This window comes from Morone saxatilis, unplaced genomic scaffold (assembly GCF_004916995.1).
Source record: "Morone saxatilis isolate NCDOM2014 unplaced genomic scaffold, NCSU_SB_2.0 Contig16, whole genome shotgun sequence".
Classification (NCBI taxonomy): Eukaryota; Metazoa; Chordata; class Actinopteri; family Moronidae; genus Morone; species Morone saxatilis.
Window position 1 is genome coordinate 16,927,517 of NW_023339718.1, and position 11,233 is coordinate 16,938,749.

At 42.1% G+C, this 11,233-nt stretch overlaps 2 protein-coding genes across 3 annotated transcripts in view; both read left to right on the top strand.

The window, feature by feature from the left end:
- The window catches only part of LOC118325344 (neurogenic locus notch homolog protein 1-like), a 38,743-nt gene extending 32,892 nt beyond the window's left edge, over window positions 1–5,851 (top strand). The window contains exons 29-34 of one of the 2 annotated variants that reach the window (XM_035657972.1): window positions 54–144; window positions 363–528; window positions 1,757–2,055; window positions 2,457–2,604; window positions 2,735–2,832; window positions 2,943–5,851. In XM_035657972.1, coding sequence (XP_035513865.1) covers window positions 54–144; window positions 363–528; window positions 1,757–2,055; window positions 2,457–2,604; window positions 2,735–2,832; window positions 2,943–4,349 — 2,209 coding nt within the window. In that variant the 3' untranslated portion in view covers window positions 4,350–5,851. The remainder of the gene's footprint in view (window positions 1–53; window positions 145–362; window positions 529–1,756; window positions 2,056–2,456; window positions 2,605–2,734; window positions 2,833–2,942) is intronic. The other variant, XM_035657974.1, reaches the window with a different exon arrangement.
- An 863-nt stretch (window positions 5,852–6,714) lies between these two features.
- ubac1 (UBA domain containing 1) overlaps window positions 6,715–11,233 on the top strand; it is a 7,657-nt gene continuing 3,138 nt past the window's right edge. The window contains exons 1-9 of the mRNA XM_035657977.1: window positions 6,715–7,162; window positions 8,128–8,248; window positions 8,337–8,410; window positions 8,561–8,668; window positions 8,842–8,944; window positions 9,195–9,303; window positions 9,518–9,794; window positions 10,273–10,359; window positions 10,742–10,880. Coding sequence (XP_035513870.1) covers window positions 7,025–7,162; window positions 8,128–8,248; window positions 8,337–8,410; window positions 8,561–8,668; window positions 8,842–8,944; window positions 9,195–9,303; window positions 9,518–9,794; window positions 10,273–10,359; window positions 10,742–10,880 — 1,156 coding nt within the window. The 5' untranslated portion in view covers window positions 6,715–7,024. The remainder of the gene's footprint in view (window positions 7,163–8,127; window positions 8,249–8,336; window positions 8,411–8,560; window positions 8,669–8,841; window positions 8,945–9,194; window positions 9,304–9,517; window positions 9,795–10,272; window positions 10,360–10,741; window positions 10,881–11,233) is intronic.

Consider the following 11,233-nt stretch of genomic DNA (forward strand, 5'->3'; position numbering starts at 1 on the left):
GATGGAAGCAATAGAGTATGAGGATTTTTACTGGGTTTTCTGCATCTTCACAGGCCACTGAAAAACACCTCAGACATTTCACTCATGGATGACATCCAAAATGATTGGGAAGAAGATGAAGCTTCGGATGCCAAACGGTTCAGGGTAAGGAAACAGGAATATAACATATATCAAGGGAGCTTTTAAAGATTGAGAAAAAAGAGATTTGAAAATGATTTTATCGTGCATTTAAAATTTTTCTGAAGGCTGTTTTTGAAAATGTTATCATTTATTTAAAATCAAGTTTAAATGCTGTTTTTATTAGGATTAGATTTTATCCATGCTCACTTCAGCCGCCTAACCTCTTGCTGTTTTTGTTTTAGCAGTTTGACGAACAGGCTATACTGGAGGTGGATGGCCAGACGGACCACCGCCAGTGGACGCAGCAGCACCTGGACGCTGCTGACCTGCGCATCCCCTCCATTGCTCCCACTCCCCCTCAGGGCGAAATAGAGAATGACTGCATGGACGTCAATGTCCGGGGACCAGGTGGGTGACTGACCACTCTCTTACTATTAAGGAAATCATAGGGAGCTCTTAGCCGATGTGGGCAGAATCAGTGGATGTGGACAAAAAATAACAAAATTAGCTCTATTATTTCTGACTTTCCTCTAATTTATTTATTTATTTATTTATTTATTTGTGTGAAGTACTGAATAGTTTCCTATCTCCGTATCTCTAAAAATAGCACATAAAGTGCACAGTAAAGCCATACGAGAAGGGGTCGCAAGAAGACAGTGATTTGTCTTTAGGTGTCACAAGCTTTAAAGGTTGACAGACTGACTCTTAACTTTTTGAAAGAAAATTTCTAGTAGTGGATGTCTGCGTGTGTGAGACTTGATTCACACATTTTTGAGTAAAATATCTCTTTTCGTGTGGTTCTGTGTGCATTATGGATGTGTGTGTGAATTGATTCATGCCTTTTCTAAGTGAACATTTCACTTTTCTAGTGTGTGCATGTATGCGTTTGTGTGTGTGTGTATGTGTGTGTGTGCAATCGCGCATGTAGGAGTTGCTAAAGCCCCATGTCCTCAGGGTAAAGGATCTTCTTCAAAGCAGCCGGCTGGAAGCCAGGCGCCTGGGGGGAAACACTGATTCCTGATCAGATTAATCATTTGACCAGTAATGGGCCTCTGTTTTTTTCTGTTCCACATTATAAAAACCAATGAAGGCATCAAATGCAAAAACCCAATTTTGTAGTAAGTGCCAAATTCCCCGAAGAAAAGCTATGAAAAATCAAAGTACCAGGGTTAACAACTTGAGAGCACACTTTTTTTCCCCGTCGCGGATCGATGCACTTGAATCGACCAAATCTGCGAGATCTGGGGCTTGCTATCCTTTTGAAGAGGAGAAAACCCATTCAAGTCGACTGACTGAGCTGCCTCTCACAGTTAGATATTAATGCTTCGTTTTTGCAGCAGCCTAGCTTTAGCAAGCCCCGGCCTCTATCCCCCTAGCTTCACTTTCCTTCTGAAGCTTCTCCTGTGCCGGGGCCTTGATCAGAATCCATTATCGAAAGGAGAGAGCTGTAATGATTCAACCCAGGCAAAAGTGTCAAATCCACATTCGATTTGTTTGTTGCTTTGTTTTGATCCGCCTGCTGCTTTGAAGTGCAGCCTCCTGACTTTTTTGCAGCAGTTACCGGGCTTGCGCTGTGCTGACCATGCAGTTACCTTTTTTTTCATAAACACGTCTCCTTTCTCCACTCTGTGTCCAGATGGATTCACACCGCTGATGATTGCATCCTGCAGCGGGGGAGGTTTAGAAACGGGCAACAGCGAGGAAGAGGAGGATGCCTCTGCCAACGTGATCAACGACTTCATATACCAGGGCGCTAACCTTCACAACCAGACTGACCGTACAGGTGAAACCGCACTTCACCTGGCTGCCCGCTACGCTCGTTCTGACGCCGCCAAGCGCCTGCTGGAGGCCAGCGCTGACGCCAACATCCAGGACAACATGGGCAGGACGCCTCTGCATGCTGCTGTGGCAGCTGACGCCCAGGGGGTGTTCCAGGTGGGTTGTCATATAACAAATGTGTTTCCTAGGTGGTATAGTTAAAGTATTAGTGCTGAAAATAGGAATTAGTCAATTCACATAATCAATCAATCAATTATTTAAATAATTTATTTGATGCTTTTCTTTTTTTTATGTTTCTGATAATTGAACATTGTTCAAGATTGTTAGTCCGACAAAACAAGCAATTTAAGGATATCACCTTGAACTAAGAAATTAAGATTTTAACTATTTTCTGACATTTTCTGGACTGAACAATAAATTGGTGAATTCACATTCAGTACAGGGTAAATTGTGCATTTATTAAAATATTTGACTCAACCTTTGAAGTATGAAATTTTGATTATGACAATTGAATCGTGTTTAGCTCAGAAAGAGTAACCTATTGTATGTCTCTGTAGATTCTGATAAGGAACCGCGCCACAGACTTGGATGCCCGCATGCATGATGGCACTACACCCCTAATCTTGGCTGCCAGGCTGGCAGTGGAAGGCATGGTGGAGGAACTCATTAACTGTCATGCTGATGTCAATGCAATTGATGATTTCGGTAAAGTTTCTTTGTTTTATGCCACTTATATGAGTCCAAAAATCATTGTAATTTAGTGTAGTCCAACGTACAGCCTCAATTGCATCAAAAGAGCACTTTAGATCTAATCACCCTGTTTTTGTCTCTTCAGGTAAGTCAGCTCTGCATTGGGCTGCAGCAGTAAATAACGTGGAGGCTGCTATTGTGCTTCTCAAGAACGGTGCCAACAAGGACATGCAAAACAACAAGGTAAAAAACAAAACTCTCGTCCTCCTCTTAGTTCTGTAAAGCAAGAATGAAACATCTTTCCGAAACCTGGAGTTCGTCTTAACATGTTGTCTTCTTTCTGTCTGCCTCAGGAGGAAACCCCTCTATTCTTGGCTGCCAGGGAAGGAAGCTACGAGACTGCCAAGGTCTTACTGGACCACTTCGCCAACAGAGAAATAACTGATCACATGGACCGGCTACCTAGAGACATTGCGCAGGAGAGGATGCATCACGACATTGTGCGCCTGATGGATGAGTACAACCTGGTACGCAGTCCTCACATGCATGGGGGGTCACTCAGCACCACGTTGTCACCCCCTCTCTGCTCGCCCAACGGCTACATGGGTGGCATGAAGCAGCCCCAGCCTCAAGGTCAAGGCCAGGGCAAAAAGGCACGCAAGCCCAGCGCCAAGGGCATCGGCTGCAAGGAGGGCAAAGACATGAAGGTGAAGAAGAAGAATTCGCAGGACGGGAAGTCCGGGAACCTCCTGGACAGCTCGGCCGTTTTGTCACCAGTTGATTCCTTAGAGTCTCCACACGGCTATGTCTCCGATGTGGCCTCGCCGCCCATGATGACCTCACCTTTCCAGCAGTCACCATCTGTATCCCTGAACCATCTGCAGGGTATGTCCGACCCACACTTGGCTGTTAACCACATGGTGATGCCCAACAAGCAGGAGCTGGCTCGAATGCAGTTTGACCCACTGCCTCCCCGACTGACCCATCTGCCCGTGTCTGGCTCCGGTGGCCAGAGTGCAATAAACGGCCAATGCGATTGGCTGTCCAGGATGCACGGCAACATGAGCCAGCCGGGCCAGTTCAACCCCATGAGAGGAACTCCTGGTGGTCAGGGAGGTCTGCATCAGGGAGGGCAGCACGGGATGATGGCCTCCCTCCACAACGGCCACCCCGCCACCAGCCTATCTCAGATGATGAACTACCAGGGGATCCAGAGCACCAGACTGGGTCCACAGCCCCACATCATGCAGCAGCAGGCTCAGCAGATGCAGCAGATACAGAACCTGCAGCAGCTACAACAGCAACAGCAGCAGCAGCAGCAGCAGCAACAACAACAGCAACAACAACAGAGCATCCAGCTGCAGCACCAGAACTCAAACACAACCAACAGCCAGAACTTCATCAGCGTGGAGCTCAGTTCCCCGGAGCTCCAGCAGGGCACAGGCAGCTCCAGCATGCCCATCCACACCATCCTGCCGCAGGAGACCCAGATTATGACCTCCTCCATCAACCAGTCAATGCCCAGCACTCAGTTCCTCACCCCACCCTCCCAGCATAGCTATTCAGGCCCCATGGACAACACCCCAAACCATCAGGTCCAGGTGCCTGACCACCCCTTTCTGACCCCCTCCCCCGGCTCCCCCGATCAGTGGTCAAGTTCATCTCCTCATTCCAACATGTCCGACTGGTCAGAGGGCATTTCAAGTCCACCGACAAGCATGCAGTCGCAGATTGGACATATACCTGAACAGTTCAAATAAAAAGCTTGTATCTTTTTGCCCAGATGAGCTGCTGTATATTTTTTTTAAAAAAAAAGGCACTCTTTGTGAAAAAAATAGAAAAAGGGCAAAGCTGTAAACACGATTTAATAGGACATTTTATACGCTTTTATACTAACAGCAACACCTGTGTTTCATTCATTCTTTTTATTTATTAATGCCTTATTTATACGCATTGCCTGCTTACAGAAATTTCGGGGATCCATGGTGCTGGGTCATACGCAGGACCAAGAAAGTCCTCTAGAGAGACTTTTCCTTTAGTATTTCTTTTCTGCAGTGAAGCCTCAGCATACACACTGGGTATTTATTTCCTTAAGGACTTTTAGTATTTGCCTTTTTTTCATATGATTTCTCAACCTTTGTTTATATTTTGTTTTTTCTTTTGTATAATCTTGTTTATAAATAAACTCGTGATTAAGGGGCATTTTATAGAGCACATTTTAAGTTTCAGTGTTATTTCAGTTTGTTGTAAGTGTGGGAAATATTCTTAGTCAGTCGGTGATAAACAAGTTGCGAATGTTAACAGAACTCCTGTATTTCATACACAGGTCCTGTATGATTTGGAGCTGTTTTCCACAATTTCCCCCTTTTTAAACATCATTAGTTACACTCTCTAGAGTTGTGTACATGTCTTGAATCAATTGAACAACATTATGTTGTGCCTCTAGATTTGATTGCCTTCATATGTATGTAGAGATGTGGTGGAGATGTGATATGTTGTACAGTATACAGCCATCTTGGAGATTGGCAGTTAAGACAGGCTTGAGTATCTGTTAGTCCTGTGGTGTTGGAGAACTGGCCCGTTGGCCACAGTGTATGTTGTTGTCCTGAGGGAAAAGGAAACTTCATTTCCCCTCTCCCTCCTATTAGTTTGAGCCTATGGCTGTGTTCTTCCTTTTGTAAATATGTTATGCATTTCCCTTGTAAGCAAGATTTTGTTTAAGAAATCTGATGTCTTAAGCATGCAATTTTGATAGGTCTCGCACCAGTCAACAGCCTCTAAAATGTCAAACAGAACAGAATATATATTTTGTATTTTACTGTCCCTTATGCATAAATAAATTTGAACTATATACAAATAGATACAATATATTGTTGGAGACTTTTTTCTCATAAAAAAGGGAAAATACATAAATATTGAGGTTTTATAAATTCATATTTATTTACTGTTCTGTAACACATAAAACTCAAGTGAGGCAACCATTTGTGCATATTATAATTTTTTTGTTACATTTTGGTAAAAAACTGTTGGCTAAGTTCTCAGTTGTGTCCACGTCAACGCTTTATGAGACGCTCCCTCGTATAGTTTGCAAAATATTATAATTTAAAAAAAATATTAGTTTGTAGTAAAATTGTAATATCTGCAATATGTTTCTTTCCTCTTATAAAGTTATAATTTGCAAGAAATGTATTTCCCCTTTTCATTTTCAATCTGTAAAAATGTTTGTTGTTATAATAAAGGACACTTGTGTGTCTTAAACTTATGAGAACTGTCTTTTATTACTTTATATTCTTGTACAAGATCTCTAAAGATCAATATATTCTTTAAACACTGTGAAACAAGTGATCAGATAAATAATTATAGATCCACTACAATAAACACATAATAAGCCCATGCCTTTGATAGTTATGGATAACAAATAATATGTCATTCAGTTATTATTAAGCAACGTTTCTCTTCATACACTGGGCACTGCAACAATTTAATATTTAATATTTGCTAACTATATTTTACGTACTATGTCTCCCTCTAGTGACACATCTATCACAATTCATTTACCTTCATGAAAGGTCCAGCTGCTCTCTTTCTGAAACGTGTATATTGTGCAAACAGATAAAGCCAATACTAAATAAAGAAATCTTTGCATGATTTATTGCTATGACTGGATTAACCTGTTATGGCAAAACAAAGAGGTCTGGGTCCCAATTAATCCCCAGTTTCTGACTGTTTACAGTGTGTCAAGGGCCACAAATCTCTGGTTCCTAAATCATAGTAATCTCTCTTTTATATGTTTAAACTGAATATCTTTGGGTTTTTTGGGTTATTGCTGGGATCAGACAAGCCATTTCAAGACATTTTCTTTGGCTTTAGGACATTTAAAAAAATAATTTTTGGGGGAAAGAATAATTATGAATTCAAAGATAATGGTCTAGTGTCTGTTGATATTTAGGTTGGCTTTACCTGGATGTTAAATCATCCTTTCTTATCGCAAGTTGAGTTTTTTTTCCCCCCGGGTAAGTGTGTTTTTAAAACTGGTGTGATTTCAGGAACAGTGTCTGTTTTTCATCCACGGAATAACCTGCGACTCAACAGAACTACAGCTCCCATGATGCACCGGTAGTAGCACCGTGAGAGTTCAGAGTTCAAACATTACAGTAAAAATAGGGTACTCGCTGGCTGGCTGCCTGTGTGTTCGCTGCGAATAATACACAACTTGGTGGAAAATAATCGGCTGCCACCGCACCGAAAACATAGAGAGGAAACCGAAGATGGCCCTGAGCTAATCGGCGCCTGCTCTCGCCCTGTTGTCGGCGGATTCACACAAACGACGGCTAGCTGGCTGCTAACGATAGCACGCTAACTTGCCAGGAGCACATAGCAAGTGCTGCTAGCTAACGTCACTGGACTGGTACTCTTTACTTTGAAGGCTGCAGCTATGTTCGTCCAGGAGGAGAAGATATTCGCCGGGAAAGTGTTGAAAATACATATCTGCACCATGGACGGCACGGAGTGGTTGGAGGAGGTCACGGAAGACACCACTGTTGAGAAACTGAAGGAGAAGTGCTTGAAACATGTAGGTTTTTTTTGGGGGGGGGGGTTGTTTGTGTTTTCTCCCTGGCTGCTTGTTTTTGTTGTGCTGTCACTCCTCTGCCCGGGGTGTTTGCACTGCACCGTACCCTCTGTGTAAACTGTCAGTGTCGGTGTCACTGGCTTTGTATTTATAGCAACTGGGTAGACTTTGCTATTTATAATTTAGCGGGTTGGCTATGCCTCTTAAGTTAGCGACCAGTCCGACTCTGCCCCTTTTCTGTTTTCATAGAGTCTAGTCGTAGAGGCATTCTGCTTTCCTGGCTGTCTATTATTACACAGCTCATCTCACTTGTCCTTCTATGGCCTATAGCATAAAGTGTTTGTCTCATGACAGCATGGGGAATGTACTTTCAGTGGCATATTTTGTGTAACATCAACTTATGGACACAGACATCATGATAAAAGCTTGAATTTCATATTAGGTTACAGTTACTTTAATAGGCTTAGTGCCAAAACATCTAGTTGATTAACTGCATTTTAAAAGTCATTTAGTTTATAAAACATCGTAAGATAAAATGTTAAAAACTCTCACAGTGGAGAATGATCTGTAATGTGATATTTGAATAGATTATCACTATTGTTGCAGATAACCTTTCTGTCAATCAACCTATTGACAACTAATTAATCGACCTAGTGTTTCTAGTTACTGACAGAAAATCAATCAACCACAATTTTGATAATTGATTAATCATTTAGGCAACTTATTAAGTAAAAATGCCAGAACTACCCAAAGGTATCAGCTTATTTCATGTGAGCATTTGCTACTTGTCAGTTTTATTTTAATGTTTTAATATTTAATTGAATACTTGCACTGCTGTTCAGACAAAAAACACAATTTGAAGAAGTCACTTTTGTCATTGATAACATGATGATGAAAAGAACCAATAGCTGCATCCCCACTGTACACTGTTTATTTTGAAGACACTTTACATTGTGCTTGGTTTATAGTACGTGCATGGAAGTCTAGAAGACCCCAAAACACTCACCCACCATAAACTCATACATGCTGCTACAGAGAGAGTCCTCACCGACACTAAAACTGTCGCTGATGAAAATCTCAAAGATAAAGGTATGTAACACCCCATTTGATATGTTTTGGGATAATGGCAGTCAGACACTATTTTCTGTGATCTGACCATGTTTCATATATGTTGTAGACGTATTGCTGCTCATAAAGAAAAGACCACCACCAACCCCTCCAAAGATGGCAGACGTTAGTTCAGATGAAAAGGTAAGCTGGATCAACTTTTGGTGTCATTACAACAAAACAAAACGTCCTTATGTTTAAATCACATTTTGCACAACCGGCATCAGGAATGTGGTGTCTTTATTTCGCCTGCTTTTAATCATCTTCCTCTGTTGTTCATCCTGGTCGTCGCAGAAGAAACAAGACAACAAGGCTCCAGACAAAGAAGCAATTCTGAAAGCTACCGCCAACATGTCCACACGCCACACTGACCGCACTGTTACCCAGCATAATATTAGAGATGTAAGGACTTGGTGGAATTAATTTACCTTATGGGGTGTAAAGAAAACATTACTATCTAAAATGCAGATTCTGTAAATAAGAATATTTCTAACAGTTTTGAAAATGCAGAATTGTGTTTTGCTGTTTTTTTTTATTTTTTTTGTTGCATTTATGTGTACGTGTTTGTGTTCCAGTTTCAGACAGAGCTAAGAAAAATCTTGGTCTCCCTCATTGAAGTCGCTCAGAAGCTTCTTGCCTTGAACCCTGATGCTGTTGAACTCTTCAAAAAGGCCAATGGTAAAGCTTACAGTCCCTTAAAACTACTTACTAGTCCAAACCAATAATCCTACAGTCACTATTATAAAACTCTGACAGGTATGAGATGTTTTTTTGTTTTTGCTATCTAGCTCAATGAAGTAAACCTCATTCAAAGTATTTGTTTTACATATCTTTTATGTTGTTGTTGTAAAAACAGATTACGGTGATGACATTTCACAAATTTTGCCCAGCCCTTAGTTTCTGTTCACGGATCTCTTTTTGTTTGTAGCGATGTTGGACGAAGATGAAGAGGATCGGGTGGATGAAACAGCCCTTCAGCAGCTCACTGAGATGGGTTTCCCTGAGAGCAGAGCTATCAAAGCTCTTAGATTGAACCAGTAAGTCTGAATTGTTTTAATAACATTTCACTCACAACATGAGCCAAACTATTTGTAATGTGTCAGCATTTATCTATTATCAGCTCTGGAAGTTCAGAGTGTTCAAATGAATCACTGTCCGGTTGCAGAGGACAATTCTTATTTTTTGTGTAGCTCAACTATAATATAATCATCCTAGCAACCTTTTTCCTCACCTCGCCCTGTCTTTCTGCAGCATGTCGGTGACCCAGGCAATGGAGTGGCTTATCGAGCATGTAGATGACCCCTCTGTAGACGCACCAATACCAGGCCAGGACTCTTCTGGGGCAGCGGGAGCCACAGCTGCTGCCACACCAGGCCCCTCAGCCTCAGCCTCAGCCTCAGCCTCCGGTCCAAACCTTCTCCGCAGTCTCTCAAGCCAGTCAAGCACAGACGAGAGCAGCAGGCAGGATGAGCTCACAGAGATCTTCAAGAGGATCCGCAGGAAACGGGAGTTCAGACCGGACTCAAGAGTGAGTGGCTTTATCCAGTGGGAGCTTTCATACAGTACTTTGACTATTACTTATGTTTACAAAAACTCATCTTGGAGCTCACATCCTGCTAGGATGGGCAGGGTTACACTTTCCCGTAGCTGGCCTTTGTGTATATTGGACCCTTGTGTCAGTGTGTGTCAGTGGCTTTAGTTGTAGAGTTTTTATATCACTCTGCGTGTGTTCGCAGTCCTCTCATTTCCATAATTGTAGATCTTGATGTACCTCAGTTTCCTGAGGAACACTGCTCCCAGTATCCCCAGAAATAGAAAAGTGATTAAAACCCTGTCTTCCAACAAAACACTTCCACTGTAGTTGCCATTTGTTCCCAGCTACTTTTTCCACCACAAATGAACTGTCTTTCTCCCAAGACAGCTGCCAGGCTCTGTAGGACTCTGACTGTGTATGTTGTTGCAATTAGACTGAGAAGTCAAACTAAACTCACTGTCTTTTTCTGCAGGCTGTCATTGCATTGATGGAGATGGGGTTTGATGAAAAGGAAGTAATTGATGCTCTGAGGGTGAATAACAACCAACAGGATGCTGCGGTAGGTTTATGTTTGCAAGCAGAGATGCTACTGAAAAAATACATGATTTGAGAAATGGTTTTCTATTTTGGCCAGCTGTTTGTGCTGCTACTGAATTATCAGATTGGAAAGCCCTTTAAGGCAAATGTTGGATATTTGGGCTATATAAATCATATTGACTTCACTTTCTTTCACCTTCAAGCTATGCTGCTTACAGCAATTTATACAGACCACGTTTGGCCATTGCTACCACTGTCACTTAATCAGTTCAAGACTAAACAATATGGACTTACTTGATTGTTTTTAAGAGTAATAATCCAAATTAACTGCTCTGCTATGGTATTAAGAAAAATGAAAACCAGAAGGGGAAGTGAGTTTCACACTGTGTCTCTCCGTCCTGCAGTGTGAGTGGCTGCTGGGAGACAGGAAACCTTCTCCTGAAGATATGGACAAAGGCATTGACACCAACAGCCCGCTGTTCCAGGCCATTCTGGAGAATCCAGTGGTCCAGTTGGGTCTAACCAACCCCAAGACTCTGCTAGGTACAGTCTAGTCACATAAAGTAGAAAAGCCAGGATCATAGACAAGAAAAACCAGCACGGTCACAACTGTCTTTCACATTTTTGCCTATTTTGTGTGGTTGTGCTGTCCAGCACAGCTACAGTCTCATTCTGTAGCAGACCTAGCTAAGGCAGGCTGAGGGGGAAAAAAGAAACTTATTTAGTAAATGCAATGAACTTTACAGATTGCATACACCGATTAGCCACAACATTATGACCACTGAGAGGTAAATTGAATAACACTGATTATCTGGTTATCATGGCACCTGTCGGTTGGTGAGATATATTAGGCAGCAGTCGAACATTTTGTCCTCAAATTGTGATGGCTAGACGAC